Source organism: Pseudomyrmex gracilis, unplaced genomic scaffold (genome assembly GCF_002006095.1).
Source record: "Pseudomyrmex gracilis isolate BER0280 unplaced genomic scaffold, ASM200609v1 scaffold_0, whole genome shotgun sequence".
NCBI classification, from domain to species: domain Eukaryota; kingdom Metazoa; phylum Arthropoda; class Insecta; order Hymenoptera; family Formicidae; genus Pseudomyrmex; species Pseudomyrmex gracilis.
The window spans coordinates 2,772,386-2,795,559 of NW_018020584.1; the positions used below are offsets into that span (position 1 = coordinate 2,772,386).

The 23,174-nt window shown below is 44.5% G+C and overlaps 1 protein-coding gene across 1 annotated transcript; it reads right to left on the minus strand.

Annotated features, from left to right (window-relative positions):
- Nucleotides 1–5,272: 5,272 nt before the first annotated feature.
- On the minus strand, nucleotides 5,273–22,783 carry LOC109863809 (paired box protein Pax-6-like). The gene is made up of 7 exons (XM_020444384.1): nucleotides 20,870–22,783; nucleotides 13,625–13,801; nucleotides 8,922–9,062; nucleotides 7,795–8,193; nucleotides 7,117–7,301; nucleotides 6,817–6,929; nucleotides 5,273–6,771 (listed from the first exon to the last, which is right to left on the minus strand). Exons 1-7 carry the CDS (start codon nucleotides 21,333–21,335, stop codon nucleotides 6,354–6,356), a joined length of 1,899 nt encoding a protein of 632 aa, XP_020299973.1. The 5' UTR covers nucleotides 21,336–22,783; the 3' UTR covers nucleotides 5,273–6,353.
- Between the last annotated feature and the right edge of the window lie 391 nt (nucleotides 22,784–23,174).

Here is a 23,174-nt window from a genome sequence, read left to right on the forward strand (position 1 = left end):
CTGGGAGCGCGCTCCTCCGAAGATGCGACGCCGATTGCGCGAAATAGGACGATACTTTTGCGGGTAATACCCGGCGAAATTTATGCGACGGACGATAGCGAAAGAGCCGGAGCTGACGTTCTCGGGGCTTCCAAGTTGTGTCGTTCCTTCCCGGTTCGATTTCAAGGTGCGAGGAGAGATGATTTGAATGAAATCGATATAGCTTCAACTCCGTGATCTCTGAAAGAGTAAGATTTTACGAGTATCAAATGGGAAAGCGATGAGGGAGATCAAGTACATTGTCGAATCTTGATGTGATACATCACGACGACATAGCATAGTGTGTTCTCTGAGTAGAGATGTGTCTTCGGAGAAATAGGACAAATAAAGTATGACAATACTGTGTGCGTGTATGTGTGCGTGTGGGAATATAAAGATAATTTGAGATATCTCGGTGGATATATGTATATATATATGTATATATATATGTATGTATAAAGTTCTCGCAGAGTGTGAAATGCTTCGTAGGAATTCTCACTTTTGAAAAATTTCTTAGACATGTACATACATATGTACTTATATAATAACAATAATAATAATTTAGATACGTCGATTGAGGTGTACCGAGTAGGATATGTGCTATTAAATGCTAAGTAGAAATTTATTTCGTAGAAAATTGTCTCTGATTTTCACTATGCATAAGATTACTCGCGCGCTAGTTGAGTCATTATTCCGTTAAGAAATTATTGAGAGAGATTTACGCGTAAGTAGACATTATACGCGAAAGAGTTACAATTACACACATACACGCTGCTTCCATAAGAAGATTACATGCTATAGAGTATTAAATACATTAACTTAATTATGTATGATATGTATATGCACACGTAATGTTCTAACAATTAAATTACGAGGATGTATGAAAGCATCAACCGCGCTAAAAAAAAAAAAAAAAAACTATTATCTCTATATATATTTTTATTTAATATAATGTAATTTTTTACTCAAGAAACTATTTCTCATCGGCAGTTACGTATGTAAATGTGTATTCTATTATTTAATATTAGATTTTTAGAATATAGATTTGCGCTAAATATGTAAACATACGTGCTTGCGCGTTCACATATTTTCTTCGCGACAGAAGCGCGTCGCTCGACGTAATCACATCTGTAAGTTCTTCTCCCGATCAAAATTCTATGCTCACAGCTCGTTGAGTCGTTAGCGTGATGCTCGCGACCGCGATCGCCCAAAATCACTCGTTCTATTTCCTTCTCTTTCGTACCAAAAAAATCCCGGGAGTCGTTTTTGGGCGATGCCGCGCCGCCGCGCCGCCGATCCGGCCGCGGTCGCCGTAGGTTAACCCGGCGGAGCGTGAAACGTGTGAGAACGTCTGTTTCTGGTGGGATATCTCCCGACCATTTCCATTTAATTGATCGTCCTGAAACGTTGGCACGTATATATGCTGTGGATCGAAGGCGATATCAGGACGGCGGTTTCAATGGGCAGTGGACGAGCCAATTAGCTCCGTCCCAATGCTCAGGTACCCTCTTCCCCCGTCTCGCGCGTTCGATTCTCTCTTGTCCTCATCACACCACAGCGCTTCTTCACCCTTTCCTTTTCACCCGCACTCATCTCCCCGCACTTTTCTCTCTTACTCTTTCTTTTGTTATTTCTTTCAGTTAATCTTTCTTTTCGCGTGTGTCTCCCCTCGTTTGTTTTCTCTTTCTTCATCACTCCCGCCCGCCTAAGTCTCCCCGGTATCCGTCTCTTTCTCTCTCTTTCCATCTTTCTCCCTCGTTCTCCTACCCCGAGCCGGACTCCCGATCTATATGCGACCTGGAAGGCTTCCGGGCTGAAGCGGGACATTACGGGCCCCTCTCTCTCGCTTCGGATACGGGAACACAGAATACCGTGGTCCTATCTTATCCACGGGGAAGTTTATAGCCCGGTCGACTCTAATTGGGCGAGAAATCATCGGGCACTCCTTTTCTCCGTCCGCACGCTCAAAAAGACTCTCACTAATTCACGATTTCTCGCGTATTATTGCCGGACCATGCCGTCGCCTTTTCTCTCTGTCTCTCTCTCTCTCTCTTTCTTTTTTCGTTGCTTTCGTCTCTTTGTCAAACCACCTTCTTATTCTTTCTGGATCCTCACAGCAACGAGCAACCGTCATTCTGAGACGATCCGACATTTTCGACACATCGACATAATGAGCTCGTATGTACATTCGAATGTTTTTACATATCACAACCCGCGATTCATTTATGTATCTTGCGTGTAATTGAGAGGATGCGTTTTTTTTTTTTTACATAAGCCACTTTGTTTATTAGCAAAGTGCTGTATTTTACACAATCCTGCCGCGAGAAATCTCTGCGCGATGCCGAATTGTGTTTCTCTAATTCCTTTCAAAAAAGAAAGCTTATTGTGAAAAAAATCTTCGAGCACTCGTTCGACCGCATAAACACTTCTTCTTAGTGCACACCGAGTGTGAGATCAGCGCTAGTGATTCCGTCGATTAAGGAAAAAAAAACGTTCGCATTTATTTTCTCTTTATGACGCACGCGGAACAGGTAAATATTTTTTCTCCCAAACGAACGCGACGCGGGAAATGGCTTAACGCACTACCGATATTGCCTGGCGCTAATCCCTTCATCCTAATTCTCGTTAACCGAATATTTCAGCTCGAGCTTACCGCGGACTGTGCGTGATTACGTCTGGCGCGGGTGCGAACGAGAGGCCGATTCGAACAAACGTGCGAGCGAAAGACGCCGGTGGTGGAAGCGAGCGAGCCGCGCGAGAAAGACGCGCTATCTCGGCAGGCAATATCTCATTGAGCAAAGGATGAGGTGACTTTAACGTCGGCGCTCCTTCGTCCCTTCGCCCCTTGCTCGTGAGCAATCGCGGCCGAGATGGGTCCGACGTGCCCGCCGAGAGAGTAAGATCGTTAATCTTGCCGCGCGCACCGATCGGGCGTAGATAGTAATTGTTACGTTCTGCTTTCCCGTGGCCGATCCGTTGGAGCGTGTCCGACGAGCGTCCACCTGAACACTCATACCGTCCTTCTCGCGCGTACTATTTCCCACTTCCTCTGTTCTTTTTACGTGCGTGTGTGCAGCGCGTCCCGGCTCTTTTCTTCGCGACGGGAGTTGCCGACCGATCTTCACCCACCACCGGTATTAACGCCTTCGGCGAGTCTGTTGGCGCTACAATGCCGCCGATATCTGTCTCGCCACTCGTCTGCCGACTGTTTGTGTTCGGACCTCTTTACTAGCGTTGTGTGTATATAGCAATGGCAGATGAATGGAATCACACGCGCGGCGACTGAATCGCGACTTGGGACTCGAAAAACTTTGAAGGAGAGATGAAGTGACGGAAACATCCGTTGAAAAAATTAAACAAACGATTTTTAATTAAGTGAGTAAACGTAACAAACGAGCTAGAGATGTTTATTCTCACGTGTCATAATTATTACACTCTATTTTATTCACGACCAGTATTTCAAAAGAGAAAACCACTTTCTTCCCTTCAATGAGAGAAGCGTCGCGATTGCTATCCCTTATTCAGGATTTCTGGTTTCGTTATTGGTCATCCTCCACCTGTTCCTCCGCCGTCCTCCTTCGAACGGCTCGAATTACTTGAACGCGCTCTTGAATCCGCAAGTTCCCATATACCACGAAAAGACAACAGTGTCCTGCAACGCGCCGTGGCTTCCTCACCAGAACCCTGGTCACCTTTCGTGTCTTTGCACCTCGAACCGGCGAGACTGTCAAAGTCGTTTCACTTCACGCGCAAATATAGAATCTGGGAAGGAGAGAGAGAAAGGGGGTTTCTCTCTTCTCCCCCCCCGAAGGATTCTCGTTCGGAGACCTAAAAAGAGAAGATGTGCGCGTGAAAAGGTGCGTCGATTCGTCGTGTTAACGCCATTAACGAGTCCGCTCGTATTACATGCCCGGCGACGCCAATCTCGCCTCCGCTCGCACGCCTCGCCTCGTCTCACCTGCCCACCCTCGGATCCCGGCTATGTGCGTCTGCCCTCCCGGTCCTACCGTGCGCGTATTCTCGCCTCGTGAAGCCGAGCGTGGCCATAAATTCGCCGCTCGCGCTGACCGTTGACGCGGGCCACGATATCCGAAATGTCGGCGGATCCAATGTTTTCGTGCTCTCAACGGCAACAAGCGATTCCGAGAGAGAAGAGAGTGTCGCCCGGCGAAGAAACCAGTTTCGCGCGCAGATTCCTTATTTGCGAGACCGACGGAACCGTAGATTCGAGTTAATCGTCGATGAGCCTTCCCCTCGTTCGCGCGCTTTTTCCTCGCCCCCGTCCCCGCGCGCGCATCCTTCGACAACTCGGATACGCGCCTTCGAGTGGTCTCTCGAGAAGTGCGTACACCTACCTACTTGTCGACGACGACGACGACGTCTGTCCGGGGAATGAATTTGTCTCGATTGCGCCGCCAAGTGGAACTTGACACATTTCGTCCGAGGGGAGAAGAAAAGAAAAACCAAGAAGCAAAGTTTATAAGGTCTATAACGTTGTGTAACAGCTTTTTAATAAGAGAATCTCGAGGCGCGAGGAAATATAAATGTGACGTGAACAACACGCGCAGGTATTTTCGCGTGACACGTAACTCACGCATGAAATCTTCAATTTTCAGGAAGTGAGACGGTAAGATAAGGGAATCGCCACACTCATGCGTACGTATACCGCGTTCTATGGAACATTAAACAGGAGATAACTATTGGCAATTTTACCTTTCTTGCACGTGCGCGTTTTCCTTTCCTCTTTGTTGTTGACAAAACGATAGTTTAAAGCAGATATACGCGGCCGCGTGTATGTAGAGAATATCCATCGACATCGGTATTTACGAGCTGTTTAAAACGGCAAATAAGTGCAGAAAGTATGTTAGACTTCGCGCGCACACACACGCACGCACAAACACGCACATATAGTGTGTGAATATCTTTACACACGCGTATAGATAAAAAAATGTATATCACTCCGTCGAGGATAATTGCTACGGAGCATAAATCGCGGGGCACTTGCCCGAAGCTACTGCGATATTACATATTGATATGGCAATTTCAATGTAAATCAGTAAAGATATAAATATATTAGATGTTTGTAAGACAAGCGATTGATTGATTTGAATTGTTCCGCGCGGCTTTTTGTTTCGCTGACGATAAGAGGAAGGAAAAAAACGAAATAGGTCGGACGAATAAAATAAAAATGTTTGTTTGTTTGTTTTTTTTTTTTTTAAATGTAAATTTATTTCAATGTAACATATATCTTCTTCTTCGTTGTGCGAATATTTGGATGGATCGTCGAAAAACATTATTTGCCTGTCGAAGGGATAATTGGACAACAACAACAACAAAAATTCGGAAGAGAGTTTGCAATAGAGAATGAGTTTGTGTGAACGTGTTCGTATGTACAAACGAATTCGTATTTTAAATAAACATTATTTCTATTTTTTTATTTTAACAGACAGCTCGCGTAAGAGAATTAGAATTATTATTTACGCGCTCTCTTCTGGCGCTTACTTCTATTTTGAAATATCTAGATAACGCACAGACCCCCTCCCCTAACTTCTCGTAATGATTCTCTAGGACTAGTTCCGAATGAGCTCGAACAACCTCACTATATTTGCCTCAAGTTTACGTAACTTCATTATTATCTCGACTCAAACAAGCGGCTCCGGAGACAGATTTGAGCGAACTAACGGTATTTGTCACACGCGATACGCATGGATTGCTTATCTAATCAACGATAATTATTCTCTAGTGACACTGATTGACATTGCATTTTAATATTACGCAGAGCCCGCAAACACGTAACTATAATTGATAGATATCGTTTGTGTAATGCGTTTTTTATGCGTGTAATGTGTGTGTATGTGTGAGTGTGTGTGTGTGTGTGTGTGTGTATTGAGTAATTTCATATATAGATTATAAAGATTTCAACCGATAAAGAGCCGTGAGTCCGATAATAACATGCGCGCGAGAAGAGAAAAAATATGTTAAACAGTTGATGTGCATGCACGTCTGACGCTTCACGACGGCATTTTTTGCCGACGGAGAGCCCGTTGTCGATGCGATCCATCACTCGAGCACTCGCGTGTCAATCGAGTAATAACGATTTTGTTTAGCTACTATATATTCGTTATTTTTCGCGAATTATATATCTCGAGCACCATGAGAAGTAGATAGATTTTTTCTCATCTCTTTTGCACTTTATATCGATCACTTCACTGGTATTAGACTTCACTGATATTATTATTATTGACAAGTGTTTGCGTTGACAAGTGTTCCCCGATAAATCGCGATACGGTCACTCGATAGCTATTCGAAACCAAAACTGGAATATCACATCTCGTTCAACGATCGTGTTTCGTTAGTTCCAACGGCTGTTGGTCAGTCCAATGATCCCTCCAGGCGACCGGCGGCGACGACGGGACGTCCTCCGGATCGGAGTCTTGAACGTCAATCTCCTCGTCCTCATCCTCGTCCTGATCGTAATGTGTTCTGTGCGTCGATCCCGGACTCGGACCACGTCCTCCGATTCCCTGTCGTTGCTCGTACGCGGGACTGGACGGTCTCGAGAGCCCGGACGAGTCCTCGCCCACCAATTGACTTATCATCCGGAAGGCGCTTGGTTTCTTCTCCGGCTGTTTCGGTGCCGATTCGAGCCTGTCGATTCTCTCGGATCTGTCGATACTCGTGTCCCTGGTCGCGGAGTTGGCGATGACCGCGCGGAACGCGCTACTTTCGCCGCCCATGCCGGCGATGGAACAGCTGGACGTACGCTGGCCGATTTCCATAGCGGACGTAGCGGAGTGCTGCTGCGGCGGCTGCTGCTGCGGCGGTGGCGGTGGAGGCGGTGGTGGCGAGCGCTTTAAGAGGTTCATGCGCTGGTGACGACGCCACTTTGCCCGTCTGTTGGAAAACCAAACCTAAGAGTCACGAGTTAGGTCGTTAGAACGCTCGTGATCAAGTCGGACAGAGGGGGGGGGGTTTCGGGAACGAGACGCGGCTGTTCTCCGCAGGGCCTGTTCCCATCTCTAATGAGTGTCAAATTAGACCCTGCGTCGTCGTCGCGCCGGCTCTTTATCTTTTTATCTGTGATTGGTAGATTCTCACCTGAACACGTGCTTCCGAGAGTGACGTCTTCGATGCGAGACGTTCGCGCGTGGACACACAAGGATAGTGCGATCTCTCGAACTCCTTTTCGAGTTCCTCGAGCTGTTCCGGGCTGAAGGTCGTGCGATTGCGCCGGAACTTGGGCTGCTCCGAACCGTCCAGACTTCCGTCGTCCCCGTCGCCGTCTGTGTGGCAACACACACATTTTCTAAGGGTCGTGTTTCTCACGTACAACCCGTAATACAAGACATATCTCTTTGTATATCGACTAACTGACAAAGCTTGGGCTACGCCACATTTCAAATTACAAACGCAGTGTCGAGAAAAGTGATGTCTATAGTATCTATACGTATTGACAAAGATAACGTGATTCTTGTATGAGAAAAAACGATTGGTGGACAATAGAAGAGGTCAGTGTCCACATGCGAAAAAACTGAGTTACAGAACAACGACATTCGGGTTTATTCGCATCATGTGTGAATATTGTCACACAAGCTTTAATTTAAGATAATTAACTATAGGAGAAGATTTTGGATGATAACGCATCAAGTTTCGCGTATGTAACGTATTTAAGAATATTTTCGTTTCTTTTTGAGTGTAAAATGAATTTTATATCACGCGTCGCGGTATTATCAAAGCACGGCGGAAAGAAGGGTCTTCCGCGATCTCCTTCGTCACCTTGCAAATATCCTCGAGCGATCGCGTCGGCGGCATGAAGAGCGTGTTCGGAAGTGCCGGCGGCGGATGCGGACGCGGCGGCCGCAGCGGCGGCAGCCGCACCGGGGCTCAGAGACGGTGGCAGAAGCAGAGCCGATGCCGCGGCGCCGGAAATACCGGTTGCCAGAGGCGGCAGCATCCACGGGTGCCCGGCTGCACCTGGCGTCGGCCATCCCGCCGGCAAATGATGGCTCGTCGTCGGATGTTGATGAGAGTTAAAATACGGATGCGGACCGGCGGCCGCGTACAGGCCGTAACCGGCGGCACGCGCGAATTCAGCGGCCGCGCGCTCCGCCGCGCGATTCCGCAATATCCGATTGATGCTGCTGACCGACGGCGCTGTCGCGTTACTGCAGACTCCTGAAACAGACGAATATCGACGTTCCCGTCAACGCGGTCTGCGTTTCCGACGTTCGTTGATCTCAAATTGATTCCGCGTTTATACAATGCGGCTTTGTTGTTTGCTTTGTTGACGTTTTCATAGACGATATTGTAGTAACGCGTGTACTTTTATAACGTCAAAGTTTGTAAGTGGAAAAGTACACCAAGAAAAGCGACGTTTATAGTTGTTTCTCTTGCCGACAATTGCAATGGTGTACGTGTTAAGCGCGAAGCTTGAAGAAACATATGTGTGTCAAGAAGTAAGGTCGCTTAGAAACGCGTTTCTTAATTCTTTCGCTAAATTACACGTTATTCATATACGCGCAGCTGTAATCACAGGCGGTTTTGCACTCACATGGCTTATAGAGGACGAGCATAATTAAAGAAACACGCTACTTTATGCATTTGCGCGCTGACGAAGACCTGACTTTGTGACTAAGCGTGTTTACTAGAAAATGCACTGCGGGAAATCTTAGTCAATGTCAGTGTCGATCAAATCGTTAGCCAACGCTTGTCTTCGTACGTATAGCTTCGCGTTTGCAAAACCGTAATTGTTTGACCGATTTGTTATCTCTCTCGTTATCTTAAAACATTCGGCGTAAAATAATTCCAATTTGATCGGAATTTACACGCCTCCAGATACGATTGTCTCGCGACGGACGCCTAATCGATAAGAAAAAAAAAACATCGTCATTGCTTTGTTTTACCTTCGGATATTAGTCTCTCCCGGATTTCCCAGGCGAAGATAGTCGGGTTCTCTCTTTTATACTGCTCGATCTTGGCGACGACAGCCGGTGTCGCTACTTTCGGCTTGCTGCCGCCGATCAGACCGGGCGGACGCAACGTACCTGGAACACGATAAAAGCAAGATTTTTTCAAGGACGCGTTTGCATTGGCAAAAGTCCTGAGATCCGCCGATAAAATCGCTTGTAAATGGCAAGGCGCATTTATTTTGCGCCCTATTCGGCGGCTCGGTCACGCCAAAAATCACGAAGCTCGTCGTAATTCCCGAAAATCACGCGATGCACGGCATCCGAACGGATCTTTCACAGGCGTGATTGATGTGAACGGAATGATAATTCAAAAACATCATGTATTATATATATATATGTATGTGTGTGTGTGTGTAAAAGCGATTGTTATTAAATGTAATTTGTTTCCATTCATGAAACATTTAGCCGCCCTGTGTGCGCAAAATGTACCGAAGCAAATAAACACACGAGAACATACCTACGTGTGATGTAACGCAAGATGTGAATGCAAACGGTGAACATTTAACGTTACAAAAGTCACGGCAACATATTGCGTTTAAGATCGCGTGCTACACTACACAAATGCGCATATCAATCCTGTCTTTGTATCTGGACAGATTCATATGATGCGGCGATTGGGACGGCGTGCGAGTGATCTTACGTAACGCACACATTGTGATACAGAGAGAGAGAAGAGTTTTATTTTTACGTACGTGTAATAATAATTGCGCGTCTCGACTTGCGATAATCCGATATACTTTTTAGCGCCCATTACTTTGTATCGCGCACCAAAATCAATTATCGCGTCTTGTTCGAAACATTAATTTCGTGTGCTGCCGTTAATTAGTAGCATTCTCGTCGGATTATCGTAGTTCGACACACGCGCCGATGTTTTTGTGTTTTTAAATAGAAAATATATTTATTCCAGAAAAAAAACGCGGTAAAATAGGTTCTGGAATATACAACATATAATTTCGATTTGTTCTACGGGAACTAATAATTTACTTAGTAAATTCGTGGGAAAGACAATGAGCAACGCAACGATCAATTAGTCATGAATTAATTAGTACCTGCTGTATGAATACATGGGAGACACAACAGCTCCATAGGGTAATACAGGTACGAACGGGCTATGCACATCATCGATTGCGTTGTGAATATCGTAAGATACGAGTAAAATACGCTTCAAGTTTTAAATACGTTGTAACGTTACGAAACAGTTGCCTTTTATGAACGACAAGAATGAAAGAAATTTAACAAGGTTTTTGTTTTTTTTTGTTTTTTGGGTTTTTACACTCCACATATTTCCACGAATAAGATTAATGAATAACAATTACGTTGCGTTACGTTCTTCCCTCTCGGTAAACTTTGTTTAGGATTTAAAAAAAAGAGAAGAGAGAAAAAAGAAAGGGAATTAACGAAGGAAGGGAAATCAACATGGTGTAAATATACTTCAGTATATGTGTTTTTCTTATATTTTATGCTATTATCGATAATATACTACAAAACATGTTGCATTTGTACCGCGTTTCCGCTGTTTTTGTCGCGTTTCTCGTGAGCGGCATGGCAGAAGCGAAGAAACGAAAGTCATGTTCGCGTGCTAACATCAACGTCAACCATCGAGCGTAAAGGGTTCCATCGAGAGTCGCCTTCCGACCCCAATTACGCGCGGATTCATCGTGGAAGGATGACGTCGTTCTTTACATGCCGTTGTACAACTATGTGTAGTACGCATCGTCGTTGATTCGCGGTTTGTCGCGGCCACCGAGTATCTTCGCGATACGTTTGAAAGCGGAAGAGTCACGAAAAATTGTGTTGGGCGGACGAAGAAGAGAAGGAAAGACGAAGAGAAAGAGAGAGAGAGAGAAATAGATTCTTGAGGTAATAGAAAGCAGAGGCGCAGGCAGACCTGAGCAATTATCGGTCGTTACGTACTATTATTAATAACAATAATGACGACTAAACCCGGTAGGATATCGCGTGCGCTCCCACGGGTGAGGTGCGTGCCGGGTACATAAACGATGTACCCACCTAATAGGTATCCATGCCGCGAGCAAATTCCTTGCCTCGACCTGCTATCTCTCGGTCTTTCTCTTTCTTCCAATCTTTGTCTCTCTCTCTCTCTTCTCGTCCATTAACTTCTCTATATCTTTTTCTGCCTCTTTCTCTCCAATAAGTGTGTTGATCTCTCTTCTTTCGTCCTGGACCGCGTCTTTCATTGCTGCTCGCTCGGTTTATCCTCAATTTGTGCACGTGTGCACGTATGTATGTATGTATGTACGTACGTACGTGCGTGCGTGCGTGCGTACGCAAAATTTTTGAACGCGGCGCCGTTTTTAAATAAAAGAAACCGCACGAAGAACCAATTTCGTTAAGGTCGCTCGCGCGAGCACGGCGAATGAATGTCAGTCAAGTACGTAGTTTACGTACGTTGTTGCGGGGTGAAAAAGACGCGCATTCAGACGCGCGTCGCATGCGTGCGTTTACGAGAGCGATCTTTTTTTCTCTCTCTCTTTTTTTTTATGAATTGATAATGAGGGATTGGCGTAATTACACACGAAGCGAGGACGTTAAGTTGTATTATGAAGAGCGTCGCGATAGAAACTACGAGGTAAACAGCCGGAACGCCTCCGGCATTGTCCTCCCGATAAGTTGCTGTCCAATTATTTCAATAATCATAATGATGCGTTGTTACTCCACGCTTGAAATTTCCATCATTTACATGTGTCAATATATTTATGTATTTTTTTGCGACTGACACAACGAAGAACAAAAAACAATCATAGTTTTGAAGATAGTGCAATTGACATAAATTTGTATTTCTTCAATTTTGTTTTTTTTTTTTTTTTTCAATTTACAAAAGCGTAATGTTGACGAACGGAACAACGAAACGTTGTTTTCGTTAAATTAGCAGATCATCGCGAGGTAATCGCTCGTTCGCGTCGGCGAACCGACGCTAATTATTCGTCGCCGTTAAGTAATTGGTCGATCGATTATGTGGTACATTATATCCACCTTCGAATACGCCTAAGGACTCCGGTATCCAGCGGGATGAAGACATTACCGGCGGCGCAGCGAAGAGAACAGGCTCCGAACGGTATTTTTACGAGCGGCTCGTAAAGTTAACGAGGACCGCGAGGCAGGTCTACGAGAAAGAGAGAAACTTCGGCGCGTTTCACGACGATGCTCGGTGGCTTGCCTCCATTTTTTATTGCTCACGGCGCGCGTATCCCTCTTCTCCTTTCCTCACCGCGTACATTACATCTCTCTTCAACGTATCTCCTCGTCAGAGGCTGAGCCTTTCCTCGAATGCGGATCCCCGAGCTCCCGTTCGCTCGTGTTGCGGATACCCAATGATATTATACCCGCTCGGAACCTAAATTTTCCGCGAGTTTCACCGCGCTTCTCGCGTGCAAGATCGCACTCGCGTGCCTGCCTCGGCGAAAGCGCTCCGGTGTCCATTACCTCGCGGAATATGGCGGTTTTACAGGACTCTACGAAGAGCAATAGTAGTAGCCGTGGAAAGCGCAGGGCGTGGTTTGCGCTCGAGCAATCATAGCTCTCTTCTATTTCGAGATATAGTTATAAAATTGTCAATTTTTGCTCTGTTATTCCGTGCGGAGAAACAAGAGCGCCACTCGCGAAAGAGCCATTCTTCGTATTAAGCCGTTGAAATACAAGAAGGGGGAGGAAGAGGACTTACTAACGATCGGCGCAATTATCGACGAATTATCCGAGTTGCCGAGGTGCTGAGGTTTAACGTGCGAAAGAAGCGGCTATTATGCGTTAATCTCTTAGCGAGCTAACGAGCTTCGAGCGCCCTTCATATAACGCTCGTTTAAGTCCGACCTACGAGTGTGTGTATTCGGTGCTGTTCCCTGTTCTTTGCCTCGAAAACGCGCTCGAGATACGCGGCATCATTTGAAGTCGTCAGTGATTGCTGCGCGCGGACCGCCGCAAAAACAAGATTACACTGTGAATTATGCAAATTGTAAATTTTTATTAGAGAGAGAAAAAAAAAGAGAGAAAAAAAAAACTATCAAAATACGTATACAGAGCGGAGAAATTTATTCAAACGTGATTATTGATAACAAACGATTTGTAACAAATCGTTTTTTCTGCGGAATAAAAACGTAATGATATCAATTAGCAATAGAAAGAGTATTTTAAAATTTAACTCGACATTGGAGACACAAGTCTTTCGCGCATCTATAATTTTCAGACTTTGAAAACTTTGCTTACATGTTTCTGATATCTATATTTTTCTCTCATTTCTGGAAAATCGATTGTGAAACCTCCGTATGTTCTTGGACTAGCGTAGAGAGTACATAAGAGATAGGTGATTTCTGCCTTGACTTCATATCGAAATTACGTACGTACGTACGTAATGCGTGAGGTGTTCGATACTCGCGATAGGCATAGAGTGGAGAACATAATAGCGATATGTCAACGGAGTAGAGTTCCCCTACGTAAGAGTTCTTCGTGTTCGGAATGTCACCCAATAATTTGCATATTCTTGTATCGTCGGCATTAACGATAAGAAGAAACAACGCGCGGCGTACAACATCGAGCGTCTGTACATTGTGAATGCGATTCTCCTCTTCTTGGCGCGCGAAACGACTTCGTTTGTAAGACGTACATTTTACACGAAGACTCACCTAAAAGTTTCGTGACGACTGCGCCCTGCTGATTTAAAGACAACACGTGGTTGGCGAGGTCGTTATAGTGCCTTAGCGCTCCTAATCCATGTGATAATTCAATTAGACGTTGACGCGACGCACTTCCGTTATTTCCGCTGGCAAACGGGCCAGCTGTGCAGTTTTGCAAGTTTACACCTGCAATCAGAGAAACACACAGTTTTTTCTGCGATATAATAACAGCAACAAAACATTAAGATACAATACGTGTGATTAAAAATAAAATTTTGTTTGTCAACGCGAAGAGAGCTTGTTTTCTGTATTCTCATGGTTAATTAAACGAACGCGTGCTTCAATATTATCAACCGAGTTAAGTCGCGTTTCCGCAAACGCAGAAGATAATTTTACGGTCTGAGATAATCAAGTGAATCTATTTTTTTCACAAAGTTCTTTGTTGAGATTCTCTCGAAGTCAATTAAGTGCTTCGTTAAATTGACAATGGTCTGCGTAATCGCTGTAACGAAAGTCTGGTTACGGTCAAGTGATTTCTCACAAAAGCGCAGTAATTTAAATCACCGCAAGAGATCACGTTATCTTATTATTGAAGTTGTTTTTTTTTTTTTTTTTTTTTTTTTTCAGAACGTTAAAAGCGCACCTGTCGCTCACAAACTGTGAGATATTAGTTTTGTATTCAATCTTTTTATACAGAAACCGATTAAAAACACTCGCATACATGACACAAAATCTTGTGAAAAATCTTAAGTGAAAAAACTTAATTAATTTTGCGTTAATCAATTATGTCGGATTTTTTCTCTTTGTTGAATTATCGTCGCTCTTGAATAATATTTATCGATGTATTAGTCACAATATATTATGGAATCAGAGCACACAGGATAAAATCGATGCAAATTCGAGAGTTTAGCAAAAAAAAAAAATTATTCTTCACTTAGTCGTTTATTTTTTGTATCGACGTACATATATTATGTACATATTATGTATGACACATAAACATGATAATGTCAAACTTGATATATGATATACTTGACATGAACACGATAACATCATTTGTCGACACTATACATGACACATGTCGAGGATACTAGAATTCAATTTGTTATGTGAGCGCCTTGTATGTTATATAGATGCAAATGAATCGCCGGCCAGGTGTGCGAAGATCCTACTCATAAGTTTTCGAGAAAGGACGTGCGCGCGCGAGAGAGAATTGAGTCCTTCTCGGGAATTTATAGCCGAATAATCTTCACGACATCTTGAGCAGACGTAGTTAGCGATTTACGATCAGACAATATTAAAGGATTACTTGTCGACTTAATCTTAAGTGTCGTTCCGGAAGCAATCATTCACTTAATTTTGAGTAATAAAGCATTCGTCGAACGATTCGGTCGAGCGTGTTGCCATCATCGCGCCTTGCGGAAGAGAGAGTCTTGATTCGTAAAAAAAAAAAAAAACATCTTGAGAAAAAAAGAAACATCTTTTGATTATACGGCATCCGACGAAATAAGACGATCGGCCGAAAAACGAACACGTTCAAAGCGTAAACGCGTCGTGAGCTTGACGATAATTTGAATTAAAACGCGAGATATAAAAAAACAAAACGTTAATAATAATTACCGTATCAGGCGAGTGCGGTCGAAATTATGACATGATTATTGCGGGCTCGACTTTCTTGTAATCGGGCTACCGAATGATCTTGAACGACGATTAGCGCGGTCCGCGGATGCCAATTTACGATCGGATGACATACGAACGACATTAAGCGCGCGAAGTAGTATAGCTGTCATTTTGCAAACGAGACGAGCACGCAATTACTTTGTATCCAATTCCGCGCGAGGAACTTTCGACGATCGTGGGGATGAGGAGAGACCCCGTCGGACGAAATTAAATCCACAGTGTTGGCAGAAAACAGGTCCGTCGTGCTCATTTGTATCAACGTTGTTTCAACTGGTTTTAACGGGTGGACCGACCGTGAATGCGCGCGATCGTTCGTTTACATATAGCGAGAACGTTTAATTAATTAATTCTTATGAGCCGCGAGCGTCGACTGCCAATCGGCACGACGAGAGAGAGCATTTTACCCGCATATCGTTCGCAATTTGTTATTCATGTGCGATCGAACGGCCGTCTTTGTTCAATTTATCGGTATCGTAGTATACGTAGCTAATTAGTAAACGACTCCTCTTCGGGAATTACCGCATGTAATCGGAATATTAGTTAGAATGATTAGTTTCATGGCGCGTAAGGGAGAACAATAATTAACACAACATGTGCGCGATACGAGAAATACTCTGAACACAGCTACGTACGGCGAATTAATTAGGGATGAGAAAAGAATGTTTCCAATTACATATGTTTGCAATATTCGCGGTGAATTTATTCGCAAAACCGAAGTGCCGCCGCAGTTATTTCCGTGGAATCTCGTTCGCGGCAGTTGCTTCGAAACGTCGAATAAAACTTACGTGAATTCTGCGAGTCTCGCACATCCCGTCCCGTGTTCCCGCCTGCGGACGGCGCGTCGGGCGCGCATTCCGCGCTCGTTTCGTGTCAAAGCGATCGGAGGTGTCGTGAAAACGAAAGTAGCTGATGCACAGAAAGAAATGCGTCCCGTCGTTGCATCGACACCAGGCGGGAACCGGTTCTGAACGAGTTCTGGGCATCAGACCTCGCGTATACATATACATACATATATTCGTCCGTACACATATGTATTCGAAATGCACTGCCGCTAAAGACCGATCGCTTGACACGGCGTAATAGATAATAGACAGAAAAACTGGTAGGCCGATTCTGTTTCTCCGCGGAGACTCGAGACAAAACTCGTGGGATTGTTGTTTGTTCCTCTCTCGTGCTCTCTCTTCTCTCTTCCGATAAATGGTTTTACTTGGATCCGGAGACGGCGGATTGATCTCGAGCAAAAACCATCGTAGTCGTTACGCATGTTCGTTGACACAAGAACTAACGTAATGATTCAATGATTTTTAATCACACGTAATAAACTTTTGTACGAAGGAAAACAAATCTCGAATATCTGCGTAGGAATGTTTTTAACGTGCGAAGTAAAACTCAGGCATTGAAGGACAGGTAAAAAAAAAAGGTAATTATATTTTGAAGCTAGCGCCTAACAAAAGGATAATCTTATATTATCAGGATGCAATTTGTAGAGATATCGTGTTAAGAGCAAGTTGTACACACACGCAGCCGATAATTGATACACATAACAGACAGGCATTTTACGTAATGACTCGGTGATTAGCGGAGTCCGCGTGACGAGATGGTGCCCAAGAAGCAGCTGAGAGAGAGAGAGGGAGGAGGGCTCATTTGCAAATGAAGATATCCACTTCTTTGCACTTGCCGCGCGATCGAGAGGGTGTAATCATAAAATCTACGAGTGAAACTGCGTTATCGTCGCGCGTCATTTTGTACAGTGTCTCTTTCGACGCCTATCACACATCGCTCGTAAATTCTAATTCAAACATGATGTATCTTCTTTCGTTAAGTTACACTTTACCATATCTCAAAATCAATTAATACGAGATTGTCAAATATCCGAACGACAGTGACAGTAATATCACATTGTTGTTATCGTTGACATTCTTCAGAAGAACAAACGCTCATTATTGCACGTTTGTATGACAGCTCGCCGAAGTACAGCCACATCGATGACTTTATTGTTGCTCGGAATTTTCTTTTTTTACCGAATCAGTTATTTACAACTTCGAAAATAAATGGAAGTTGAGGCCGTATCGGGCGAAAGATAAGATGAGGCGGCAATTCGAAGCCCAACTCGTAAATTTTGTTTGTTGCAACAGTTGAAGCGCGAGCTTGTCAAAAATCACTGAGAGCGAGTCTTTGGCGAGCTGTCATTACTAATAAACACTACACATGAGACAATGAACCAGCGTTTGACATATGTTTTTCCAAAGAATGAAACTTGTCAATGAGAACAATGAAAGTGTGATACTACTGTCGTTATCTATACGTCGTTTGATTCGGATATTTATCAATTGTCCTCGTATAAAGTCAACATATTTATATTGCATTTAATATGTTGAAGATGACAATTCATTAGACTTTTTTCTCATTGCGAACGACAAGAACGACGCGATTATAATTAACGTTGATTATATATGCAGATTATTGCGATCGTAAATTTGAAAATGCCGACGAACGTGAGGTTTAACGTTTTGAAATGTGACAAAACTGAGCGCGGAGCGTTGTAATATATTTTGAACGTAATTGGTGCATTTCTTTTCACGGACACTTTTCACGATTGGTCGTCAAAACTGTAACAAAGTGCCGTGAAGACAGCTATTAGCCTTCAGGTGTACCTGTTTCAAAACATTCTGGGTGCGGTCGTAAAATCCTGCGGCATCTCGCGCCGAGAGGTATCGAGGGCAACATCGAGAGCAGCGAGGCGAGCTCGTATCGGGTCTTAAACTGGATTATAACGCTTCTCCTGCGCGCGTTAAACAGAGACTAAGCCAAGGGTTGCATCGGTTTACTTCATGCATTTCGTACTATTGCCCACAACTTTTAACTTGCGAATATTTAACAGCGCAATTCAAATATATATGTAAAATATATGACTCAATATACAAACTACTATAAAATTTGCAATTCCGATACTGAATTTTCCGATGCACTCGGAACTCTAAAAACACAAATGTGACAATCGAGACTCCGAAGATTGTTCATAACACCGTCAAGTGTTACACTTTCATAAAATATGGTAGAAACCATAGAGAAACTCTAGAAAAGTTTCAGTCTCTCTTTGAAATAAAGCGGAAACTCTAATCAGAAGTGTGGAATTTCAATGCCGGGGTGTTAACTTTACACATGCTTCACCGCGTATGTCTCTTGCCTCATGGGATTGTAATTCGCGATCAGATCAAAACGTATTACAAAGTGGGTTGCACCGGAGAACTCGGAAAATCTCTTCCTCGGCGTCGTTTCTATCTTCCTCCTTTCTTGTCCACGGATGAAGACACTGCTGCCTACGTGGGTACCTGCCAGCGAAATGGTCTTGGGTGTGGTCATAAAATCTCGCGGTTCTGCAGGAACAGGAGTGTTCCGCGAGCGTGGATACACGAGGCGCGGTGGAATACGAGGTGTCGAGTACTCGGGGGAATCGAGAGTACCCGCGGGATGGACGGGTATTGAACGTTAAACGAGAATAATACCTCCGCCTGAAGATAGGTGTATATACTCGTTGCCATAGCGCATTGAAACCGGTTCCGAACGAGTGCGGTACGGCTTGGTAGCCTCCGTGTTCCATCCGGGCAAGTGTAAACCACGGAAAGAAATCGAATGCGCGCGATAGTCGGATACATTGTCGCGAACGTGCGCTGCTCCCAATCGCGCCAAACCCTTTTATCTCCTTATCAGCGCAAACTCGCGGCCCGGTTTCTCGAGGTGAGCAGCCGGAGCAGCAGGAGCGTTTCACGCAACATTTGATATTCGCGCCGGGCGCGGCGCACCACACGTTATGCCTCATTGCGTTTACGCGAAACTCACGTATACGGTCGCGGATCTGTGTGTTTTTAACAAATATGCGGTTTTTATTATTCGATTTTTAACAACTTAATTAATATTCGAAAAGTGACGGCGCGACGACGCGCTCGAATCACGCAGATAATCATCGTAAACGTCGCCGATACAACTTGTCGAAGATTTGAAGAGTTAACCGATCGTATTTGCATAATTACAGAGATATGTATTAACTCAGTCTTCCTAGATAGATATTTAAGAGAAGTAATGTTCGATTTTTGTTTGACGAGTGTGTGTTTTTAACGTCGTTAATTAATTCTAGCAATTCTGAATCTCTGAAGCGCGAATTTACGTCGAGTCTAAATGTTGTTTGCTTTACGAGATCGTACGATTTTTTTTTTGTAGATATCACAGTTCTGAAGTCGCGATTGAATTTTCGTGAAACTTCGCAGCAGTCTTGAGATTTTTTTCATGTTTTCGAAAGCGTGAAATGGTTCAATTATCGTTAGTCACAAGGAGCGAGCCCTCTATACAGGTGTTCGTCTGTACAGGTGTTCGGTGTTAATTGCAGTTGCCATCCTGCATCGTTTGGATGGGCTCGCGCTGCAAAAAATCGTGCAGCGATTCATAATTCAATTAGTTACTTGGTTTTATCTCTCATCGAGACAGATATAATCGATGTGCTTATGTGTCGTCGCACATACCGCATATTTACCTTTCTCGCTATCGGTGGCAATATGACGATTGAAAATGTAAGGTATTTATTAATTCCGATTTTAATTGCAATTTGTTACATGTGGTTTGAAACTTATGTCTTTTTAACGTTACTTCCATTTAATTTAACATTATTTGGTCAGAAGTTTTACGTTTTACATAACAACTTAAAAATTGATACTATTAATAATAATGTGTATAATAAACGTATTAATATATAAATAATAAAGGACAAAAGAGAGTAATTCGTGTTAAAATAATTTGTAAACTGATGAAAAACAATTATAGATTTGATATCATATTGTCAAGGGAACAAAGCTCGACAACCCGTATTTTATCAAATTATTATTATACTGTCAATATTGTCATACGATTTCACAGAAGTGCCGTTTCCACGTATTTCCTTGTTATTTCAATCGATTATTGTTTTTACCTTTAATCTACGGGTAATCCCGAAAGCGTATTCAAGTGTTCGGATAAAGTCTGTTGAACAAACGGTTTTTGAAATAAAGCCATTCCAGTTTCGTTGTAAGAAAGACATAAAATAAACAGTACGCGTGACGTATCCCACAATTATCGATTTATCGCGGCACAGCGGAGTTAATTGGCTTCATTGCTTACGCATACGTTCGTCTTATCTTGAATATCGAGGAACGATTATTATGGCGATCAGTATTGGAACGTACAAAACTGTTCTTTTTAGAACAAAAACCAAAAGCTTATAATATATATGTGCGTAACATTTTTAATAGAAATCGTAATACTGCAACGAAAATATTTATATTATTTTATTTTTATTATTCCTTAAATTAAAACACATGTAGTTTGATGAAAATATTAATTTTCTCACACAATTTCAGTTTGAACTTCCATCTACTTGACTGCAAGTCAGTCAATTATATTGACTATGAGAAAAAAATAACTCGACAGAAAGACTCGTGCGGTGACAATGTCACATTGAATAATATCCAATAACCCAATAACCCAATGACATCCAATTTGAGAGACTCGGACTTGAAAAGTACTTAGTGTATCTGTAGGTCTACTAACCATCAATCAGGGAAGCCGGCACGTTGATCTGTTGATGATGATGCGCCGCCGGGTGCTGATGGTGATGAGATGGGTGGACTTGCAGCAGGTGCGACCTCGTCTGGGAAAAGGTCGGCGACGGTGGTTCCCAAGGCCGAGTAACACCGGTGCTGGCGAGAACGTCCTCATCTTGACAGCAGAACTTGTCGCTCGCGCTCGGGGCAGTCGTGCCGGCGCAATTCGCGTGTCTGTCGTTATTATTGTTGTTATTACTAACGTCTCCATTATTATTATTGTTGTTGTTGTTGCTGTTGTTATTGTGCGCCAGCCGCGTGGTGGTCGCGCCCGTCGCAGGGCTACCACTACCACTAGCACTGCCACTGACACTACCACTGCCAATGCCGTCGACCTGCACCATCTCGCTGTCGATCGCAGCCGCCGACTTGGCAGTACCAGGAGGGGTCGCGACGCCGCCACCGATCATCATCACCAGACGATCTCACCTCCGCCCCCTCCACACACACTCAGCAACGGCTCCTCCCTCTCCTGTCCCCTCCTCCACTTCTGCGGGATGCACCAAGTCTATCTTCCGATTGCTCTTGTGTCTCGTTTCGCATCTAACAAACTCTTTACCGCGCTTCGCGTCGATTCTCCTCCATGAATTCGATCGAGTGATGGGAACGTCAATGACTTCAAGTGCAATAGTCAACTACGGAAGCCTTATGTCGAGAATACATTGATGAATTCTTCATTATACTTCGAACACAATATCGTCGGACACAAAAGTTGTTAACGAAGTTTCTCGTCGATTTCCTGTCAAACCAAGATATTCCTCTTCTACGCACATCAATACGGTGAAAGTTCAATACGAGTTCAATACACTTCCGCTGTGTTCGCCGAAGGGTCACAAATCCCATTTGTCTTCGGAAACGTCACTTGGCCTTCATCAGCGTCCATCGAACTGTCACGTGAGAGCACATTGTCATAACCACCGCATCTCCCGGTAACGGACACGTATCGCGAACTCGTCAACTCGCAACGCGACAGGACACGTATCCTTGCGGATTTGATTAGTGGAGCGAAATGATTTCTCGTATGGTCGCCCGATGACGATCACGACGCATCGCGACGCGAGCTTTCACGTCGCGATACTTGAGCCTAGTCGATGCCGAGTAACTGAGGAGTGTTGGAGCGCAGGCGCCTTCGACGAAGCTCGTGACCACGTCCTCCACCTCTTCTTCTTCTTTGCTTTTCCCTCTCCGTGTTTCTTCCTCGCGTGTCGATAGCCCTCTCTCGCTCCTTCCGCCTACGAGGGCTCCCTTCTCCAATGACAGGCAACGAGGACTACGCCACCGGGGTAACCTGCTCGCGCTCCGCCGGATTCGAGCGGATTGCCTTCCGCTCGAGGTTTCAAAGCGCGCCCAGACTAGCCTTACCCCCACCTTTTGCCCTCCACAGTCGGGAACTCGCCGCTGCTTGCCGAGGTGAGATCAAGATTTAATGTGACGTGACTTGCCTCGTCGCTCTATATACGAGACCGACTCCTCGTTTCTCCCGCGTCTTTCTCTGGTCACTTACTAAATGTCTTTTTTTTTCTTCCGGCGCGCAGATTACCGCGATTTTCTCATCTCTTCTTGATTATGAAACCGAGTGTGAAAAATGGACTACTCCAGAATCACGAGTCCAATTATTCTTTCTCTCTTACTTTCTTCCCTTTTTCGTTTCTGCGATCATTCCTCACTTTTCTTGTCAGGCGATCAATGATTTTGTACTGCTTCTCTTGCGGTTCAATGTATCAGAAACCGAAAGCTCGTGGCAATGCGTTCTTCACTTCATCCCTTAACAAGTCTCTGCTATTAATCGCCTTTGTAACACCGTAACACGTTTTTTTTTTCCTCGTGCTTTTCTCGTATCACCTGGACGCGAATGCGTTACGCAAGGCAACCTGCTCGCGCTCCGCCGTATTCGAGCAGATTGTCTTCCGCTACTCGGCTCCGCTCGAAGCGCGCTCAGACTAGCCTTACCCCCACCCACGAAAGTCCTCGCTTCTACTCGTTGGGAAGATGAGAATCAAGATTTAAGGCGCCGCGGCACGCAGTGGCGGCGACGCGGACGGGGAAGGGCAAACATGAAGAAGGTAACCGCGGTCGAAGCCGCTGATCGCACCGGGCAGGATCGTAAAAGGGTGGACGCGAAGCGGAAGACGACGAGGGACGCGGCGGGAGCAGAGATGCCAGTTCGTGGACTTAGTAAGCATTCAGCATCAAGTGGAGGGGATACGCACACAGGCGACAACCGTGTCCGTGTGCGCTCGGCGCTTCGGCCA